Raw genomic sequence first — 21,813 nt, forward strand, 5'->3', positions numbered from 1 at the left:
TGCTCCTAGCCTACAATTGCAGCACTGCATAAACCAAACAGGGTTTTTGACACTCGGAAAGACAAAGCTGGAAGTGGAAAACATCCAATTGGTGTGCCATTGTCTTCCTGTAAGGAAGCGAGTTTTCTAAGCAAAGCATCAACAAGCGATTCCCTTCATTCTCTGCCAATTCTGTTAATAGTACAGAATTGTACAGAGAAAGTCCCAGATTCAAGCCCTGGTGGGACCGCGAAAATCTCCTCCATCCCAAACATAATTGCCGTGGAGGGTAGAGCTGGGTTGTTCCCATTTTGTACATTAACTTATAGCCAGACATGCAGCACAGACGGCGTATGCCCGGCTATTTTGATTTCCCTGTCCGAAACCAGAAAGGCTGCAATTATTCCAGGAGCCACATGGTGGAAGCACCGGGGACCCTGCGTTGTTTTAGACGGAAGGGAAAGGAGCGGCCCGGCCCGGCCCTTCGGCGTAGCTGGATTTTCGCTACAGGAAGCGGAGGGCGAGCGCTCCACGTGTGTTTCGTTTCGGCGTATTGCTCCGTCGCTCGCTTTTTTTTTTTTGCTGGTTATGGCTGAAAGGATCGAACAACGCATCGAGGACCGAATTCCCGAGCTAGAGCAGTTGGAGAGAGTCGGGCTGTTCACTCGTAAGGAAGTCAGGTAAAAGGGGAGGTCTGTGAAAGCGGGGCGTTCACAATAATTAGGGACGAGGGTGGGAAGAAAGCGTGACAAATGCAGAAGTGCAAGGAGACCGTAGATGGGTCTACTTGCAGCAATATGTTTTTGATTAAGAATAAACCATCACAGGGGTAGCTGTACACCCCCTTCTCCAGTCTTGTGTCTTCCAAGTGCATTGGAATTTTTTTTAGTCCCAATACAAATGCATAAGAACACTTTTAAGGGAGGCTTCTTAAAGGCTTTTTGTTGGACATCCTAAAAGTCATGTGTGTGTGTGTATGCATGTGTATGTATATATATGTGTGTATAAATACTTAACATTAAGAAAACCAAGATCATGGCATCCGGCCCTCTCAATTCCTGGCAAATAAATAGGGAAGAAATGGAGGTAGTGACAGATTTTATTTTCCTGGGCTCCAAGATCACCGCAGATGGGGACTGTAGCCAAGAAATTAAAAGACGCTTGCTCCTGGGGAGGAAAGCCATGGCAAATCTAGACAGCACACTAAAAAGCAGAGACATCACCCTGTCAACAAAACTCCGTATAGTCAAGGCTATGGTCTTCCCAGTTGCAATGTATGGCAGTGAAAGTTGAACCATAAGAAAGGATGAGCGCCAAAGAATTGAGGCCTTTGAACGTTCAAACCGGTCAGTCCTAGAGGAGATCAACCCTGACTGCTCTTTAGAAGGCCAGATCCTGAAGTTGAAACTCAAATACTTTGGCCACCTAATGAGAAGGAAGGACTCACTGGAGAAGAGCCTAATGCTGGGAAAGATTGAGGGCAATAGAAGAAGGGGACGACACAGAATGAGGTGGCTGGATGGAGTCACTGAAGCAGTAGGCGTGAGCTTAAATGGACTCCAGAAGATGGTAGAGGACAGGAAGGCCTGGAGGAATGTTATCCATGGGGTTGCGATTGGTCGGACACGTCTTGATAACTAACAACAACAATATATAAATATGTACGTATGTGTATGTGTATGTATGTGTGTGTGTGTACACACACATAAACAAGTAGTCCTCGACTTACGACCACAATTGAGCCCAACATTTCTGTTGCGTGAGACATTTTTTAAGCGAGTTTTGCCCCATTTTATGACCTTGCTTGCTACAATTGTTAAGGGAGTCACTTCAGTTGTTACTGTAAATTAGCAACACTGTTGTTAAGGGAATCTGGCTTCCCCATTGCCTTTGCTTGTCAGAAGGTCGCAAAAGATGATCACAGGCCCCCGGAATGTTGCAACTCTCATAAATATGAACCAGTTACCAAGCATTTGAATTTTGATCACGTGACTATGAAGATGGTGCAATGGTTGTAAGCGTGAAAAAACAGTCATGTCACTTTTTTCAGTGCTGTTATAACTTTGAACGGTCACAAAAGGAACTTGTAAGTCGAGGACTACCTGTATTGATATGTGGCTCTCCTTCCGTCTTCCACCCATATATTACGCCACAACTTGTCCAGGGTAATTGGCTGGATTAGAAAAAAAAAAAATCCATCAGCTCTAACAACTGAAAGAAGCTGTGCTTGACAGAGCATTTGCCTATAAAGTTGCCAAGAGTCGGAGACGACTGAACAGCTAAAACTACTACTAATATGGATCAGAATTTACGAAAGGGTTCTGCCTTCATTTTTGCAGGGCTGTCATCAAGAAGGTCTCAGCTCTTGAATATAAGATACAACGGAGAGCACTTCACAAGAAAGACTTTATTAGTTATATACAGGTAGTTTTCTCACTCACTTTTTTTTCCCTATGCATTTTTATCTGTTGAGATGAACACGTCTTATGATACATTGCTTATTCTGCCACCAACCTCTTCAAATGGTTTCTTTCTCCAATGTGAACCTGCAATGGGATGCGTTAAAATATTACTTAGGGGGAAAGTAAACAGTCTTTCCGTTACTTCACATGATGCTACAGGCACCTCCCAAAGAATTTCTGAAAATAGAAAACATAATTGTAATCAATTGCATCTCGTGAGATTTTAGGAGAATTAAGAGCTATTGTAAATTCAGACTGTTTTGCATGACCTTTTTTTTAAGTTTTAGGAATTTGGAGATCAGTAGGGGGAGTGCATACATCGACTTAGGACCATAATTGAGCCCAAAATTTCCTTTGCTAAGCAAGGCAGTTAAGTTAGTTGTGCAACTTTTTTTGTCACAGTTAAGTGAATCACTGCAGTTGTTAAGCGAATCATGCAGTCATTAAGCAAATCTGACTCCCCCCCCAATTGACTTTGATTGTGGGAAGCCGGCTGGGAAGGTTACAACTGGTGATCACATGAACCTGGGACAGTGCAACGGTCATAAATACATGCCAGTTGCCAAGCGCCTGAATTTTGATCATGTGACCATGGAGAGGCTGCAACAGTTGCAAGTGTGAAAATTGCACTTTGAATGGTAATTAAAGAAATGGTTGTAAGCTGAGGACCATCTCTGTTGATAACAGAAAAACAGAGTTGGAAGGGACCTTAGAGGTTTTCTAGTCCAACACCCTGCTCAAGCAGGAGATCCTGTATCGGGTCCTCAACCTCTGGTTCGTGGACCCCTACCGGTCCACTGCATGCCAGCAACCTGTCCGCACAAACAAAGCCCCATCCGTGGGATGCAGGCAGCACACAAAACCACACACTCTCTGGTCCGTGGACAAACCTTTCTCCACAGAACCGGCCCATGGTGCCCAAAAGGTTGGGGACCTCTGCCTGTATCCTAATATGGTCAGCTGTAGATTTAGATTTATTTTTTTTGCATAAACTTAATATCTGTAGGTTTTGACTTATTTCTGGTCTCTTATTATGTCCTCTCTTTAGGATGTGAAAGCAAATTACTACAATCTCAATTTTGTGGTATTGATAACTTTGCTTATCTTTACTGCAACAAAGTTCTATATCTTCAGTGCAGGTGTAGAGCAGTAAAATAATTTCCCAAACTTCCTCCCCCCCCGGAACAGTTTGAATTTTATTCCCATAATATTCATCGCCACCAGCTTTGTTCCTTCCAAGGTGTGCAAGTGCACACATGCACACTAAGGAAACACACACACACACACGTGTAGTAAAAGTGGAGGGCACACAAGATTACCTTTGAAGATTAATAATAGGTGTGTAAAACTCTGAACTTGCAACAAGCCATGTACCAACTTGTTGCCTTGGCTTAACACATCTGTGAGGGTTGTTTGGTCCTGCCAGCCACTGAGCAGGAATTCAGCCCGTGCTGCAGTAGCACCAAGCAATCATCACTGCTGAATCAAATTGAGGCTGCTAATTTATGCCTGGGGGAGCTTGGGACAGCAGGCAGGCAGGCAGGCAATAGTCCTTCCTTACCTTTGCAGTGGCAGTTGACCTGCCCTGGACCTCAGAGCCTCCAGCTCAAGAAAGAGCATTCCCCTGCCAAGGTTTGCTTTCCCTCCTTCCTCCAAAACAGGCTTAGTAAGTTGAATTAAATTCAGAATACATCTAGAGAAGGAAAGAAAGCATGGGGGGGGGAATGAGAGAGAGGTCTATCTCAAGGCTTTTTACACACCACTTTTCTTTCTTTCTTTTTTTTCTTTCACTACAATTTAAAATTGCCAAAAAAAAAAGAATTTTAAATGCGTACAAAATATCGATTGCAAGTATCGGTGACTAGCAGATTTATAGTATAATCAGTAAGCGTTATGGATCTACTTTGGTGCAGTGGTTAAAGCATCCGGTTAGAACAGGGGTAGGCAACCTTGGCTCTTTTATGACTGGTGGACTTCAACTCCCAGAATTCCTGAGCCAGCATGGCTCAGCTTGGAAACCTCTCCCTTTCCCCTCAGCATGGCTGGCTCGGGAATTCTGGGAGTTGAAGTCCACGAGTCATAAAAGAGCCAAGGTTGCCTACCCCTGGGTTAGAAGCTAGGAGGTCTAGTAGTTCTTCCTAGGGGTGACCTTGAGTCGGTCCCTTCTCTCACACTGAAAAGAAGGACCTGGCAAGGTGCTTTTGAAAAATGCTGCCGAGAAAAGCGCATGGAGCAGGTTGTATGGATCCAAGGGTCCAAAATGACTTCAAGGCACAACTTTCAAGCGTGTATATGATATGAAAATGTTCCATTTTCTAGCTTCTGTATTTTAACTTAAGAAGTATGTAGATGTTTCGACATGTTTCTATTGCTTAGTTTTGCCGTTCATAGACTTGTGCAGAGAGGCATGGTTTTGTCAGATGTTAGAGGGAATGTTGCCCCCTGTCGCTCTAAAAGCAGATTTTGTGGATAGTTGCTGAAGGGTGTATACAGGTGGTCCTCGACTTACAACAGTTCACTTAGTGACCATTCGAAGATACGATGGTACTGAGAAAAGCGACTTATGGCCATTTTTCACATTTAACGACCGTTGCAGCATCCCCATGGTTGTGTGATCAAAATTCAGATGCTTGGCAACTGGCAAGTATTCATGACGGTTGCCGTGTCCCAGGATCATGTGATCTCCTTTTGTGACCTTCTGACAAGCAGAGTCAATGGGGGAAGCCAGGTTCACTTAACCACCGTTTTACTAACTTAACAATTGCGGTGAGTCACCTAACAACTGTGGCAAGAAAGATCGTAAAATGGGGCAAAACTCACTTAACCAATGTCTCCCTTAGCAATGTAAATTTTGGGCTCGGTTGTGGCCGTAAGTCGAGGACTATCTGTACACACATGAAGACAGGAGATAGGAGAAAGCAGCAATATTACAGGAGTGGATAATATGTGACCCATCAGATCGCTGCTGAATTCAACTCTGATTCCAATGTTTGCTAAGACCGTTTGGAATTCAGCAAGATCTGAAGGTGTGTTGAAAATGTAAGAAAGTTGCACCCTGTCGAGCCGTTGGCCCAGTTTGCTGAATATTGCTTGGTGTGACTGTCCCCCAGGCATTCAGTCCTACCTAGAGGCACTTCACTGGGAGCTTTTGCTTATGAGGAGATGACTTGTCACTCAGCTATGATCCTTATAAAAAATAGATTATTTGGGACGTGTCAGGCCTAATCGATTGTTAATTGGGGAAAATGGTATTACATTAAACACGCGTGTTAGGAGAGGAATATAGGAAACGGTACATTCATTCACACAAAGGAGCCGTGCTGCAGGCTGATGGAAGTAGATTGAGGAAAGCAGAGCAAAGCTTCCCTTCAAGGGAATGATGGGTAGGCCTTGTTATCTTCTCCCCTCCCTCCTCTTTGGGGAAGCAGTTGAGAACTTCCTGAGGAGATGGGCAACATATAAATTTAATAAAACAAACAAAGATGGGGGGGGCGGGTTTCTAAGCAGGTGAGTAACCAGAACAATACACTTCAATAAAAGCTGAAGTGACACATTTCTTTATTTTAGAATGCCAAATGATTATAAATGGGGGGCAACAACCACTAAATCTTACTTTTGAACAGCGTGTTGATCACATAGTATCTTTTGCGACTGCTGGGTTGATCCCCTCATTCCATTCACTGCCCTGAGTCCTTCGGGAGAAGGGCGGTATATAAATAAAATTATTATTATTATTATTATTATTATTATTATTATTATTATTATTATTATTATTATTATTATTATTATTATTATTATTATTATTATTATTATTATTATTATTATTATTATTTACTTCTTAGCCTTCAGCAAACTTTGAGGTTTCCTGCGTGGTATTAGTACTTGCCAGGAAGGATCAGGACAATAAATCTTGGGTTTCTCCCTAATTTGCAAATACATTCATTAGTGTGGATAGTGCTTGCCTGCCTAAGAATGAGCATCCAGAAAAACACTTTGTTATTGATTTCTTGGACTGGGGAATTAGAGTAATTCTTAATTAATTGTGTTATTGGCAGCTTGCTTCACTTGTAACTGTTATCATACATTGTAGAAATGCTAAAAATGTAAGACTGGACAGTAACAATCTATTCAGCACAGTAATCTTTGAATTATTGTTGATCTTTTTCTCTCAGTATGAAATTAACCTCTTGGAACTGATTAAGACACGAAGACTGGTAAGTTACCCAGGGACTGATAATTTGAAAAAGCGTACTGAGATTTTTAACAGTGACAGCTGTGTTCTTTTCCTTTAGCGCATTGGTTATTCATTTAAGAAAGAAGAGATTGAATACTCCATTGTGCAAAGAATCCATGGCATTTTCAAACGTGCTACAACAAAATGGAAGGTAAACCTATCGTTATTACAGAAATGGCTTTTTTCTAATTTTTTGATGCTATTAAAAATAAACAAGAGTCATCTTGATGTGTGATTCAGATACCTACAACAAAAATTAACATGTGCACTATCTCCATGTTTAGGTACCAGAATCTATTCCTTATCTCAGAAGCAAAATTGTTGTTAAGCGAATATATTGCAGAGAAAGAAAAAGGCTGCAAAGGCTGGTTCTTGAGATCACTCTGTGTGTGTGTGTCCCTCCGGGCCTCCATTTAGGGTGGCAAAGGCTTTTTGCAAAGCCTTTTGCTGCAGAGAACAGAGGCCTAAAGTACCGTGAAACCAAGGGAAGGAGTGTGAGGTTGGTAGACCTCACAGTTCTCTTGGCTTCCTTGTGCTTGCACAGCACTGTAGCATCCCCTCCTCCAATTTACATGAGACCAGCATAGGACCTCACCCATGGGGTGGGGGGGAAGGCATTCCCATGCTCGTTACCTGGGACTCCCACTGCTTTCTGCTTAGCAACCTGTATGTCTCGGGGTTATGATGGCAGTTGGGGCTTCCTGGATTACATAAGTTAGTGTCAGCAATCCCGGTGCCAATTGCCATCATAACCCAAGGACTACCTGCAACCCCCCTCCGTCAGAATGATAGGAGCGATGGGAGCTGCAGTTTAATCTAGAAGTTTTGTGGAGTGATACGTGGCATTGGTTGCCTTCCAGCAGGACCCGGGTGACGCATGGAAGGGAAGCCTTAAAAGTACAGCAATTTCTATATCGATTTTAAACATTGTTCGATATTTTCCATGAGCGGCGTGGTGGCCTAGTGGTGAAGACTCTCGCCTCCCACTCGGAAGTTTGAGAGTTCGATCCTAGTTAGTGGCAGATGTTTCTCTGCTAGGGTGCAAAGAAAAAAAGTGGCGGGAGTCTCGGGTAAGAATTGCAGGAGGGTGGAGTGGGTTTGGGAGGCCCAGCAAAAGCCACATGAGTCAAGGGATATTGGAGAAGAACTGAAGAGGCCCAGTGTAGGGAAGGGTTTGGGAGGCCCACTACAGGCCACACAGGCAGGAGTGACTTAACCAGAGCAATTTGTGACTTTTCCTATTGGCTTCCCCATTGACTTTGCTGATGAGAAGCTGGCAGGGAAGGTTGCAAACGGTGATCACACAGCTCCCTGTTATATTATAATCACAAACAGGGTCCTCTAATGCCTAGATTGTGATCGTGTGATAGCAGGGGCTGGAACTTTGAGTATTGAGTGTACGTTCATTTTTTTTCAGCACCACCGTAATTCTGAATGATTACTGAACAAATGGATGTAAATTGAGGACTTACAGGACTTGTCGGTATATGCAGCTCCTGTTTCTAAAGTTGTTGCCCTCTCTGAATGCTTGTTTGATTTGCTTCTTTTCCCTCCTCTTTCATTTGTGAATGAATGGTCATGAGTTCTCAGCTGATTCCTTTCTCCTTTGTCTCACTCCAACAGGATGACCTACAGCTGTGGCTGTCTCATATTGCATTTTGCAAGAAATGGGTGAGTGGCTGTAATTTCCTTGTAATCAATTTGTGCTTATTATTTGAACTAAGCTTCCTCCTCTTAATTTTTACACAGCGGAGCTCTTTTCCGTTTATTGGAATATGGAGCTGAATGCAGCATTTGCAGTATAAAATGTTGTGGGTCTTCAAAGGAATTGCTTAAGGGCAGGAAGCAAACCATCAGTTGTGGGTCAAATAGACATTGAGGACAAGCTACTTAATTTTGATACTCCATTTGGGGAACTTACGCTGTTATTAAAGTATTCCTTTTTCTCTTCTGGAAATTACATCAAAAGTGTTGCTGGAGAGTCTTTGCTACATGAAAATTGTAGTGTCCAAAACGGTTTGTTATTTAAGCTAAGTTAATTAACCCATAGAATCTGCCAAGAAATAAGAGAATATGTACATTTCTGGATGATTAGGGATATATATTATTTATTTTACTTGTCCTTTCCAAATTTAGTGCTATTTAATTGTTCCCAACCATTCCCAATTTTAACTATGGGAAATGTAGATATAGTGAGTTTAATCCATGCTTCAATCTTTTGAAGACTTGCGTCTGTCTCTGCTCTTGTTAGATCAAGAAAATTCAAGTCCTCTGCAGTGAAAGTGATTTAGTTTCATATTGAAAACTAACTAAAATTTATGTTTTCTGTTTTATTACAGAACAAGAAAATACAGCTGAGTAAGGTGTTTTCTTCCATGTTAGCCCTTCATCCCAACAAACCAGGTACGTGGGTTATCCCCCATGTCTGTAATTCTTCCTGCAAGAAGCACAAATCTTTTAGATTGCTAGTCCTTGGACATATCAACAGAATTTGGCTGATGAAATTGAGGACATCTGGGGTGTGAGAGGTTTTCCTGATGTGTTTTAATTACAGATAGGCCTCAAGCTATGGCCAGAATGAAGCCTGCCTATTATGGTTGTAACTCGTGATGGTCATAAAGCAGATTATGGAACTAGACCCAATTTTATAACCTGTTTTTGCAGCGGTTTCGTTAAGTGAACGCTGTGGTCATTAAGCAAAATGCATTGTTCACTATGGGGCTTTTTTGCTGAAAGTAAATGCTAGTTTTGGCAAAACTGTTGTAAATTATAGTCATGTGATCATGGGATTGGAACTGGATCATAAGTATCTTTTGGGGGGGGTTCATTGTAACTTTTAATGGTTGCTGAGTTGAGCACACCTGTACTTTTTAAAATATAGTTTATTTAAGTGTGTGTGTGTGTGTACACACACACATACACACACATGTATCTGGCTTTTGTAGAAGTGGTTTGACATGAATGTTACAGGTGTTACAGAAATGAAAGAGATGATTTGTGCTGAAATATGTAATTGGGTATACAATGCATCATTTTGTCTAAGAATCATAGTAACATTATCTAACACAGAATAGGAATCTCTGATTCTCCTACATTGCCAAGTTACAGCCATGCTGGCTTGGGTGTTGTAAACAGCAAAAATTAAGCATTTCTTTTTGGGGTGACCTCTAGTTTGATGCCTCATTCTGTGTCAGCTGTCTTAAATAAACTTTTCTGTCTCTTTGATTAGCTTTGTGGATCATGGCTGCGAAATGGGAGATGGAAGACCGCCTGTCATCAGAAAGTGCTCGGCAGTTGTTCCTTCGCGCATTGCGTTTCCATCCTGAATCTCCCAAACTTTATCAAGAGGTAGGCAGGCGATTCTTCCTCTTTCCCTCCCTTCCTCTCCCTCCTCTCTCTGCAGTAGAATATAAAACAAACACAGCTGATCTGTTCCTTGTCACGAAGAATAAAATATCAGGCTTGTTCATCTTCACTGGGAAATTTTATCTTTGAATTATAGATTGTAAGGTAAGCTTGGGTGTACAGGCAGACCTTGCTTAGCTGCCCTATTTAGCCACTGTTCAAAGTTACCACAGTACTAAAAAAGCAACTTTATGACCTCGCATTCATGACCATTGCAGCGTCCCCATGGTCCCACGATCAAGATTCGGGCAGTTCACAAGTGGTGGGCATTTACCGCCATCACCTATCCCTTGGTCGTGTGAGCGCTATTTGCGTGTTTCACAAATGGCTTCAGACACGTAGAGTCAACGGCAGTAAAAACACAAGTTGTGGTAATGGGATGTTTCTTGAACAATTGTGGGCGATTTGTTTAGCAACCACGGCAGAAGTAACACGGGAAGTCTGTCACAGTCACGTGATGTTCTGCTTAGCAACTGCATCATTTAGCCTAGAGTTGCGAGTCCCAGTTATGGTGGCTAAGGAGGACTGCTTATATACGTATGTGTTTCAGGAGAAAAAGTCAGAGGTAGATACTTTTTGAAAAGATTTTCCTGCCATCTTTTTTTTCATGTACAACTCAAGGTGGCAGACATACCAGCCCTCCTTTCTTTTCCTGTTTCCTCACAACTAGAAGTCTGTGAGGTGAGGTGGGTTGCGAGAGAGTGACTGGCCCAAAGTCACCCAGGTGGTGTTCGGTGCCATTCCTACCAGCAGTTATCCTGTCATTGTTCTTCTAACATAGCACTAATAAAGATACGCAGATTATATTGCCTCAGTAATGGTTAGGTAATGCTAGAAGCTGCTATAGGTATTTACGGAAAAATATATTTTACCAAAAATGAGAAAACCATGTTTTTTAGTGGGCTTTGTAAGACACACTGTGTGTTTCTTTGCCTAATGGAAATGCAGAAGAAATATTAGTTTTTTAAAATCCCACCAGCCAAAAGAAGACAGAATTGCATTTGGAGTTATGTTACAAGGTTGTCTTCATGCTCTTACCATTCGAATGCCATGTACACTGTATATGGCAAGCTATTGTCAGCGGTAAGTTCCCATGATGTATCTTTCAGTTACGATGTTAATTTTTCCTGAAGCCTTTTTCTGGTTTTAAATGACAATAGTTGGAGAAAGAGAGCCAGTCTACAAAAGTGACATAATTAATCGAGATGAAAATGCCGTTAGGGTGCAAATATAATATTGAGTCCTTGAAATCATTCTTAAATGATGTGACTTGGTTAGCTATAGGATAAAAATGTCCTGTATCAAAAACTATTCAGGTTAAGAGTGCTTTAAGCAGCAGTATTAACAAGGACTGCTTTTTATTCAGGAAGCTATGATTGTGTTCTTTGTAATTGTTGAATGCCTTGATACATTATTAATTCTCTCTTCCCCTTCCCTTCCCTTCCCTTCCCTTCCCTTCCCTTCCCTTCCCTTTCCTAGTATTTTAGAATGGAGCTGATGCATGCGGAAAAGCAGAGGAAAGAGAAGAAAGAATTTGAGCAAGCAAACATAGATTTAGTAAGAAATCATTATGTTATCAAAAATATTTCTTTCTCTCCATGGTACTTATTTAATTTAAATTGTTAAGTGGAAGGATTTCAAGTGTTAGCTTAGGATAATTACTGAATATTTGTGCAGTGCTTTCATGCACTCGCTATAGTTTAATAAATGAATCCAACATCCCCTATCTGTTGTGCACACCTGGGCTTCAAAGCAGATTGCCTGACCAAGAAGAGAAACTCCCACATTCTTCTCTTGCCTGATTTTGATGTCCTTCCATTGCTAAATCAGGAATGTGAAAAATACAGCAGATAAACAATGAAAATACAGCAGGCGGTGTTTGTTATCAAAGGCAGGATGCAAATGAGATCACATTTCAGTGCTTCCATTTGCACTTCTGGAGATCATAACTTGTATAAACATGTGCCAGGTAGTTCCTCCCCCCCCCCAATCTATTTTAGATCCTTCTTTCATTGAATTAGAATTCATCCAATTCCAAGGTTTTGTAGCACAGGTAAACAATATGGCCTTCCCAATGCCTCAGCACCAGCAGCCAATAAGAAAAAATGTTTTGCGTTGTTTGTAAAAGATGTGTGGGTCTGACCCCTTAGCAAGCTACTGGAAGTTTTGTGACCTGTTTTTATTTTTAAACACTTTCTTCTGTCCTTCAGTTGCTCATTGAAAGATAAACCATGACTTAAAATTAGATGTAGTAATGCTGTTGTTGGGCTGTGTTAGGGTTAGGGTTTATTGTTTAAAAAAGAGATACTCATTTTTGTTAACAGCCTCCAGCAATTAATTCCAAATGCAAACATTGTAATCCTCCATCATTCCAGGCATGATTTATGAGCTATATACGGCAATGCTAACTAATATCAGGGAAAGAAGAATGTAACACATTGATTTGAATCTGACTGAATTTATTCAGTGCTGGAATATTAGAGTTCAAGATTCTAGTCTGCCATTTGCTTTTTATTAGGCGTGATAAATCAAATTTGTCAGAGTATGAGAGATCAAAATGCCATAAAGGTTTCTACTAAAGATGATTCCTTTTGTGGATGATGACGTATGGTTTAATTCTGCCAAATCACCTTTATTTTTTAAAAAAGGTAAAGAAAATGGCTGTGCAATTTTCAACAGTCAGTTTGGAATATTCCCTTCAATGCTGAGCTCAGTTAATTGTTTTCTGTGATGGCCTCCTCCACTGCCAGATAAAAACAGAGAGACACGGGGTTCTCTGCTCTGTGTGGAGCGATGTTCCAGAAGGGACCACTGTGTTATACGGTATCTGCAGAGAACATTCAGTGTGAAAATGACTACTCAGAACCCACAGCTGGTACAGAATGCAGTGGCTGGCCTGCTGGTGGATGGGAGCAGTTCCTTCCCAAATTCCACTGCAGGTGTTGGCACTGGGGTTATAGGCATCATCCAAAATGTTGGGTTTGACACTTATAGAACCCTAAATGGCTTGGGTCTGAGGTCCATTCAAGATTGCTTTCTCCAGTAGAACTGGTCTGCACATATGCTCATCCTAGATCAGGGGTAGGCAACCTTGGCTCTTTTATGACTCATGGACTTCAAGTCCCAGAATTCCTGAGTCAGCTATGCTGACTCAGGAATTCTGGGAGTTGAAGTCCATGAGTCATAAAAGAGCCGAGGTTGCCTAACTGTGTCCTAGATGGAAATGTTGGAATTCCCACGACCCAAGAAGTGAGGTTAGCCGGGCCTGAGATACTGCTTCTTTGTTGTGCCCCCTCCCCCCAATCCTTTGGGATTGTCTTCTCCAGCAACCATTCTGGCCTCATTCCAGAAGACAGACGAGGGCTTTTGAAACCTGAAGTTGCCTTACATTTGTAGGTAACCGCTACGATGATTGTATTCATGTTTGTAGACAAAGTTGAGGTTTTTTTAATTATCACTGTGGTTTTATTTGTATGGTTTTGTGAGTTTTATGGTGGTAAAGCACACAGAGTCTTTGAATATTGGAAGCATAGAAATAACGTGCCTAGGCGATGTTATCCTGACATTAGGAGATTTCCGGCCTCCCCATTTTGTGCAAACATTACAGCCCTCCAGGGTGTCACTGAGTGTTGTGGCAGCCGAAGCCTGGGCCAAATGCTAGGAAGGCTTCTCTTGAAAAATCCGAGAAATACAACGTTAATCATAAAAGAGCCATTTTCTCTTGATTTTCTAGGGTGAATTCAGTTTTTCTGAGGACATCCTTAAGGGTGAACTGGCTAGAATTGTCTACAGAAATGCCATTGAAAAAATCAAAGGTACTCTTAACTTTTAATCTTACGCACTTGTACATTGTCTCGTTCCTCTTTTGCTTTTGAAAATGAGTGTAGCTCATCTCAATTTTTTTTTTTAATATTGGGTGCCTTCAAGTCATTTTTGACTCCTGGCAACTTCCTGGATTGGTTCCTGCAGTTTCCTTAGTCGGATTTCAGAAGTGGTTTGCCATTGACTTTTCCCCCAGGCTGGCTGGACCAAGGTCAACCAGCTGATTTCGTCTCTTTGGAACTCATAGTTTCCCAGTTTTTAACCCTGTGCCTTAACCGCTACACCAAACAGCTCAATGATGCCTCCTTGATTTATTGACATCTGGTCACTCTGAATAGTTGGTTAGATAGATTAATTAGCTGGCCAGTTATCTACGAGTCCAAAAAATGCAGAAATTTATAAGTGAGCAAATACAGGTAGTCTTTGACTTACAACAGTTCATTTAGTGACAGTTCAAGTTACGACAACACTGGGAAAAAGTACGACCATTTTTCATACAACCATTGCAGCATTCCCCATGGTCACATGATTCAGATGCTTGGCAACTCACTCATATTTATGACGGTCGCAGTGTCCCAGGGTCATGTTTATCGCCTTTTGCGACCTTCTGACAAGCAAAGTCAATGGGCAGGTCAGATTCCTTTAACTGTATTACTAACTTAACAAGTGCCGTGATTCACTTTAGCAGCTGAGTCAAGAAAGGTCAGAAAATGGGGCAAAGCTCATTGAACAACTGTCTCGCTTAGCAACAGAAATTTGGGGCTCAATTGTCATACGTTGAGGACTGCCTGTATTTTTTCAAGCATTGGGGAGATACCTTTTCACTATGCAACATTAGTTTAGGGTAAAACTGCTCTTGTTTCCTTTTATGGGTTTAGGATAGACATGCTTCAGTTTTTTTAAACTCTGATGTTCTTTGGGTCAGTAAGCATGTCTGGAATTTTAGAGTGTGTTATTGGTTCCTTAAAAAGGGGCTAACACTGATGAGACTTGAAGACAAATAATTGGCTAAGACAGAGGTAGGCAACCTCGGCTCTTTTATGACTCATGGACTTCAATTCCCAGAATTCCTGAGTCAGCATAGCTGACTCAGGAATTCTGGGAGTTGAAGTCCATGAGTCATAAAAGAGCTTAGGTTGCCTACCCCAATGAATAGGAGGAGCAGACAGAGTCTGAAGATGATAACTTGCATATTTGTTGTCACAAATTGCAACAAAATATTCAAAAATAACAGAGTAACAGAGTTGGAAGGGACCTTGGAAGTTCAGGCGGGAAACCCTATACCACAGGTCGGCAACCTGCGGCTCTGGAGCCGCATGCGGCTCTTTGAGCCGTCTCTTGCGGCTCCCAGCCGCCCGGTGCGCGCGCACCTCTTCCAACGGGCAGTGGTGCGCGCGCACCTCTCCAAATGGAGAGTGGCACCGCCCGTTTGGAGAGGTGCACGCGCACCTCCCCGAATGGGCGGAGGTGCGCGCGCACCTCCCCAAACGGGCAGCGGTGCCGCTCTTTGAGGAAGCTGCCGCGGCCCGTCTGTGAAGCTGCCGAAAGCGGCAGCTTAGCAGACGGGCCGCGGCAGCTTCCTCAAAGAGCGGCGCCCCTGCCCATTCCGAGAGGTGCGTGCGCACCTCTCCGAACGACCATAGGTGCGCGCGTACCTCCGCGCGAATGGGCAGCGGTGCCGCTCTTTCAGGAAGCCCGCCGCGGCCCGTCTGTCAAGCTGCCGAAAGCGGCAGCTTAGCAGACGGGCCGCGGCAGCTTCCTCAAAGAGCGGCGCCCCTGCCCATTCCGAGAGGTGCGCGCGCACCTCTCCGAACGACCGGAGGTGCGCGCGTACCTCCGCGCGAATGGGCAGCGGTGCCGCTCTTTCAGGAAGCCCGCCGCGGCCCGTCTGTCAAGCTGCCGAAAGCGGCAGCTTAGCAGACGGGCCGCGGCAGCTTCCTCAAAGAGCGGCGCCCCTGCCCATTCCGAGAGGTGCGCGCGCACCTCTCCAAAGGTTTGGGGAGGTGCGCGCGCACCTCCGCGCGAATGGGCAGCGGTGCCGCTCTTTCAGGAAGCTGCCATGGCCCGTCTGTGAAGCTGCCGAAAGCGGCAGCTTAGGAGACGGGCCGCGGCAGCTTCCTCAAAGAGCGGCGCCCCTGCCCATTCCGAGAGGTGCGCGCGCACCTCTCCGAACGACCGGAGGTGCGCGCGTACCTCCGCGCGAACGGGCAGCGGTGCCGCTCTTTGAGGAAGCTGCTGCTTTCGGCAGCTTCCTCAAAGAGCGGCGCCGCTGCCCCTTCGCACGGAGGTACGCGCGCACCTCCCCAAAGGTTTGGGGAGGTGCGCGCGCAACTCCGGTCGTTCGGAGAGGTGCGCGCGCACCTCTCGGAATGGGCAGGGGCGCCGCTCTTTGAGGAAGCTGCCGCGGCCCGTCTGCTAAGCTGCCGCTTTCGGCAGCTTGACAGACGGGCCGCGGCGGGCTTCCTGAAAGAGCGGCACCGCTGCCCATTCGCGCGGAGGTACGCGCGCACCTCCGGTCGTTCGGAGAGGTGCGCGCGCACCTCTCGGAATGGGCAGGGGCGCCGCTCTTTGAGGAAGCTGCCACGGCCCGTCTGCAAAGCTGCCGAAAGCGGCAGCTTTGCAGACGGGCCGTCGCCATCGGGCAACCGGGAACCGGTTCCATCTCATTTTTAAAAAAATGGCAGCCCATTTATATCCCGCCCTTCTCCGAAGACTCAGGGCGGCTTACAATCTAAAGCACAAATCAATGTGCTTAGCAATAGCCTTCATTCTATGTATATGCCTGCTTATTAGGGCTTTTGCCCCCTCCCCCAAGCGGCATTATTACAAAGTCAGCTTATTGCCCCCAACAATCTGGGTCCTCATTTTACCTACCTCGGAAGGATGGAAGGCTGAGTCAACCTTGAGCCTGGTGGGACTCGAACCTGCACTAATTGCAGGCAGCTGGTGTTACTTAAGGAGGCATTAGCCCACTGCTCCACCAAGGCTCTATTTAGATTGATTGTAAATTCATTTCAAAGAAAATCAAATTACTAACACTTGTTTTACATAGAAAGAAGAGATACATACCAATGTACCTGGGCAAAATATACACAGCAAACATACCCTAGACAAAAATCATAGGGCCTGAATATTTTCTTGACAGTATAGCACAGGGAGTTTATTTTGCAACATGCCAGTACCCCATTTATGTTAGATGGGGCAAGAAGCCTGGGAATGTCAAAGGAAGTAGGGGTTACAGTTAGGGAAGCTGCAATTCTGATTATGATACTTAAGAGTATCCTGATTAATGTATCCTTCTTCATTGTAGGTGCTGAGTTTGTGCTATTACTTTTGTCAATTGCAAAACATTTTGATTTTACACAAGATCTTCAAAAAGAAATTCTTGAAAAGTAAGTTTTGGGTGCGCTTTCCACCATCTTAGCATTCAGTAACCATTATTCTATTGTGTGTTAAGTCTACTCCCGTAGACTCTGCATGTTTAAGGTTTAGAATTATTTCAGCATATTCCAGAAGACAGGATTAGATTAATTGCATAAACTGGTCTCATTTTGATTTGGCTCTAGCAAAAACAAACCCCATTTCTGTTCAATTAAGATGCTCTAGTGCAGTGGTTCCCAACCTTTTCTATACCCCACACCCCTAGAACGCTTCTGATATAGTCTCACACGCCTTAACAAAAGTAATAAACTTATTTAAACAAATTTTGAATGACGTGAACATAAAAAATAATTTTGAAACTTCTAAACCCAGGTTTTTCCACCCCCTGGAATATTGTCTCACACCCCCGGTTGGGAACCCCTGCTCTAGTGCAAAGATGCAAGTGTTATTATTACCTTGGCTCTGTTTTTAATTTATAAGATTTTAATATGTATTTAAAAATAAACTTATTGAATACTGGCAGCAGCTTTTGGGCGGGCAGATTTTCATCTCTTTATAGACTGCAGCCATTTTTCAGATTCCCTTTTTCTCTGGAAGGCTCAGCCAGGTGAGAACTGCAGCATCAGTGCCTTGTTTCCTTCTGGGGAAAATAGGTTAAAAGTGCCTGTGTGTGCTTTGAAATATTCTGTTTCCAATCATGGTGCTCAGTTTTTAACTATGTACTTTTGATATTCTGGTGAATATCAGAATATTGACATTGACATTTCTAATGCAGCTTTTTAAATGTAAGCTGCTTTCCAATCTTTGGAAATGAAGACAGGTTTAGCGTACTGTAAAAAGGGAAATTTCTAGACTAGGCGTTTATTAGCACAGCCTTGCTTTTAAACAGGTATCTAGCACCCTATGTAATTTGTGTATATACATATATACTGCCCATCTTGCTACCCAAGATGGATAGCATCTGCCATTTATATCCACAAACAGCAGAATATTCAGGCCACGATCAACTGCGTCAAAATATTTAATTGCCCACTTAATTGTCTGGCTTGGCATTGAGTGTTTGCCTTATGTGCCTGCATGATTTATGTGACTTTAAAAAAATAATAGTAAGAAACACCATAATTTAGGAGCTGCTGTTCAGAAAAGAGCATGTTTCCTCCCCCCCCCCTATTTTTATCTGTTTGTATTTATTTTTTATGGCATCCTGACTTTCGTGTGGTAACTCAATGTGCTTTAGCTCACTTTGTTTATTTTTACAACAGTACAATGGTGAGATTTGTTGGGCTGAGACAGAAAGTAGATAAAATTATAAAATGAGTTCTGTGGTCAAATGGGCCTCCCAAGTCTTTTCATTCCAGGTCCATCGTCTTGGCTATGATTAAGACTGTGAGTACAATTGAGTATAAACAACTGATAAGCATAAATCTGCTTGGATTTATGGTATGCGGTCTCCATTGCACTAAAAAAATGCCCTTGATCTTCATAACTGTGTTGTGTCTGTAGAGGCTTTGGGTAGGAGATAACCATTTTTTAGTGCTGGTTGGTATGTACAAATTCCTTTTAAGCTTCTCGCATGGGAAAAGAAAATGTGTTATCTAACCCATTTCTTGCTGTGCCAAGTTTCCCATTTTCTAGGACGGGTAGGCAGCTATGGCCCCTTTATGATCTGTGGATTTCAACTCCCAGAATTCCTGAGCCAGCCATCAATTCTCAAGAGTTGAAGTCCGGAGGTCATAAAGGGACACACTGTCCGTTCCTGTTCTAGGAGGTATATGCATATTTAACACGGTGAGCTTGTAAATGGGACTGCTACCATCTGTAGTGGTGTAATTCTAATTTAAAACACTGAAGCAGGAACACATCCTTCCCAGATCACCTGGCTAGGCTTGTGTAGAGCACAGGGTAGTATTCTGAAGTACTTCAGAATATCTAAAACACTTCTGGCTGAAGGCATTCCTGTTTCTGTGCACACTCTGTGAGTTCTACTAGCATAAGCAAAATGTTCCCACTTATGGTTGCTTACCTTTTATGGAACAAAAGCACTTGCAATTACGCCAGAGCTTTATAGGAAGGGAGTCACTCATAGCTAATAGCGTAATGCAACTTTTCTTTTAGCTTGCAGGCAACGTATGACAATGATCCTCTTGTGTGGAATTTTATGGCACGCCGGGAACTGGAGATGGAATCCCCGCCTTCTTCAGAACAACCTAAGTCGAAACAGTCAAAGGCTTTAGAGGTTGCCTGCAAAGAAGAACGGTGTTGTGCTGTATTTGAGGAGGCAGTCACACACCTTCCCACTGGTTAGATTTTTTTTCCCTTGGATATTAAAACTTGCTTGTTTTCCTCCAGTTCTTATAGCTGAGTTTCTGAGTTCATTCTGAAGCCATGGACTTGAGAACGGCAAATACTTGCCCCAAAAGTCTGTCTCGTATACTTGGGGTTGTTGTCCAAGTTTCCCATAGGGAAGGTGGCTATTTATTTTTGTGTGAACTAATATTGAAAATCTGTGTTCAGTTCATGGGGTTCAGTTCCAACAAGCAGCAGATGGAAAGAGTCAGTAGTCGGGCCGAGTGCTATTACTGTCGATCCCAGGGACAAATAACTGAACATTATTTTATTTAGAAAACAACAGCCTTCCACAGAGGAAGTTTCTGGATGAAGGATTGAGATGACTCGTCACTTTGATTTGATGATCTAGATTTTTATGAAAGAGTGCGTTTTTCTAAGGCAACATACAAGCCTTTAGCTTCAGTGTCAAGTGTGTACAGGTAGTCCTCGACTTGCAGCCATTTCATTTAGTGACTGTTCAAAGCTACAGTGGCGTTGAAGAAAGTAATCTATGACTGGTTTCACACTCAGCGGTCATTGCGGCATCCCCGTGGTCACGTGACCAAAATTCAGATGCTTGGCAACTGACTCATACGACGGTTGCAGTGTCATGGTGACATGTGATCAGCCAGATTCTCTTTACAACTGGGTTACTACCGTAACTTTAACAACTGCAGTGATTTACTTAGCCACTGTGGCAAGAAAGGACATACAATGGGGCAAAACTCGCTTAACAACTGTTTCACTTAGCAACAGAAAATTGTGTTTGTAAGTCGAGGACTACCTGTCGTGCAAAATGATTTCAGCTCCCCTCCACTGTCTTTGCGAACTAAGCTGGAATTTCAGCAGGTGCCCAGTACCTAATTAGCACTTATCTAAGAAGGACTCTGGATAAGCACTTTCCACCCATGTCTGTGCTTGTGCACAAAGTGCTTATTTGGCATCTCCTACCATCAGCCCTTTGAGGTAGTCCGGACCAAGAAGCACACAATCCCTTTATTGTAAGATTACGGTAACAGAATGCTACAAGTCTGAAAAGATCTCTCCCCTCCTTAATTTTTTACTTTTCAGAAACCTAGGGAGGCTCCCTTCCTAAACACTTTCCACACCTCTTTTCCTTCTGCGGGCTACCTTTTTCAGGCTGGCTGTTTCTTTCATTAAGCCTGCAAACTGCTTTATTTCAATTTTGTACTAATTGACCCCATCTAGCAAAACAACTCCACAAATTCAAATGTTCTGCCACCCATTTCTAATGTAGTCTTGCAGTGAAATGAGAAGGAACGTGAGGAGAATATGCCCGTTTGCCCCCTTAACAGATGCTTTGTCATACTTAGGTATTTTTCTCTCTAAGACTCTGAGTCAACTGTATGTGAATTCTACAACAAAGCTTAGTGGGCTTTGTATGCTGACTTATGAGGAAGATGCAGAGCACCACAGCGCTCCCTTGAGGCTTAATAGGGTAATGCCACAGCAGAACTGGTGCTGACTTGAAAGACTACTCAGAAGTTAGACTCTGCTTCATAGATGCCAGTAAACCTGACTTCTGTTTTCAGAAGAAATAACAAATGTTTTGAATTCTGCAGAGGAAATGTGGAAATATTATGTCACGTTTACCTTGGAAAGATGCAACCGGAAGACCAACAGTGAAGAATTAAGACAAAAGGTAAATGCTTTACCTTTGGAATAATGCAGGTTTCTTCTGTTACTGATGCTGCTTTCCCATGGAGGGATGTCACTGGCAAGTCCCTCAGTTTGCAGCCTGAAAAAGCTTTTAGAAAATTGATTTATTGGATAGAATATTAAGGCTTATTAAGGGAGTAAACAAAGATCTGAATGTGTGCGGCTTCAATTTGTACAGTTTGCCCGTGTTTATCTGTCCTTATGATTTTAGTGAGGCATTGTCAGAATTGCCATCCGGCGCCTGTACCATATGCCTGTGCAGGATGGACAGGCATATTCTGACCTACCTTCCCCATTCTGATTACTCAATAATATAGTACTTCACTTAAATAGATGTTTAGTCTCATCTTGAGAACTTATCTGGTTGGCTCCTAATTTCTAAGGCTGGACTGCAAAAATGACTAATTTGCGCCCAAATCAAAAGGAAGTAAAAGTTTTGGATATATGTCCTTAGGGATGAATGGCTACTTGGGTTTTGGGTTTTTTTTTAAAAAAAAAGATAGGAAGCTTTTGTGAAGAATC

The 21,813-nt window shown here is 43.1% G+C and overlaps 1 protein-coding gene across 4 annotated transcripts in view; it reads left to right on the top strand.

Annotated features, from left to right (window-relative positions):
* The first annotated feature begins 467 nt into the window (after positions 1-467).
* The window catches only part of UTP6 (UTP6 small subunit processome component), a 32,508-nt gene continuing 11,162 nt past the window's right edge, over positions 468-21,813 (top strand). For 3 of the 4 annotated variants that reach the window (XR_014025306.1, XM_081319359.1, XM_081319360.1), the window contains exons 1-12: positions 468-659; positions 2,319-2,403; positions 6,614-6,655; positions 6,734-6,826; positions 8,299-8,346; positions 9,015-9,078; positions 9,905-10,023; positions 11,560-11,637; positions 13,814-13,895; positions 17,213-17,294; positions 19,399-19,583; positions 21,195-21,274. Coding sequence is in view for 3 of the 4 variants with exons in the window: in XM_081319359.1 (XP_081175485.1) it covers positions 568-659; positions 2,319-2,403; positions 6,614-6,655; positions 6,734-6,826; positions 8,299-8,346; positions 9,015-9,078; positions 9,905-10,023; positions 11,560-11,637; positions 13,814-13,895; positions 17,213-17,294; positions 19,399-19,583; positions 21,195-21,274 (1,050 nt within the window). In the remaining variant the exon portion in view is untranslated. Of the gene's footprint in view, positions 660-2,318; positions 2,404-6,613; positions 6,656-6,733; positions 6,827-7,957; positions 8,131-8,298; positions 8,347-9,014; positions 9,079-9,904; positions 10,024-11,559; positions 11,638-13,813; positions 13,896-17,212; positions 17,295-19,398; positions 19,584-21,194; positions 21,275-21,813 lie in introns of those variants that run through there. The other variant, XM_081319361.1, reaches the window with a different exon arrangement.

Source organism: Vipera berus, assembly GCF_964194415.1.
Source record: "Vipera berus genome assembly, chromosome: 2".
Classification (NCBI taxonomy): Eukaryota; Metazoa; Chordata; class Lepidosauria; order Squamata; family Viperidae; genus Vipera; species Vipera berus.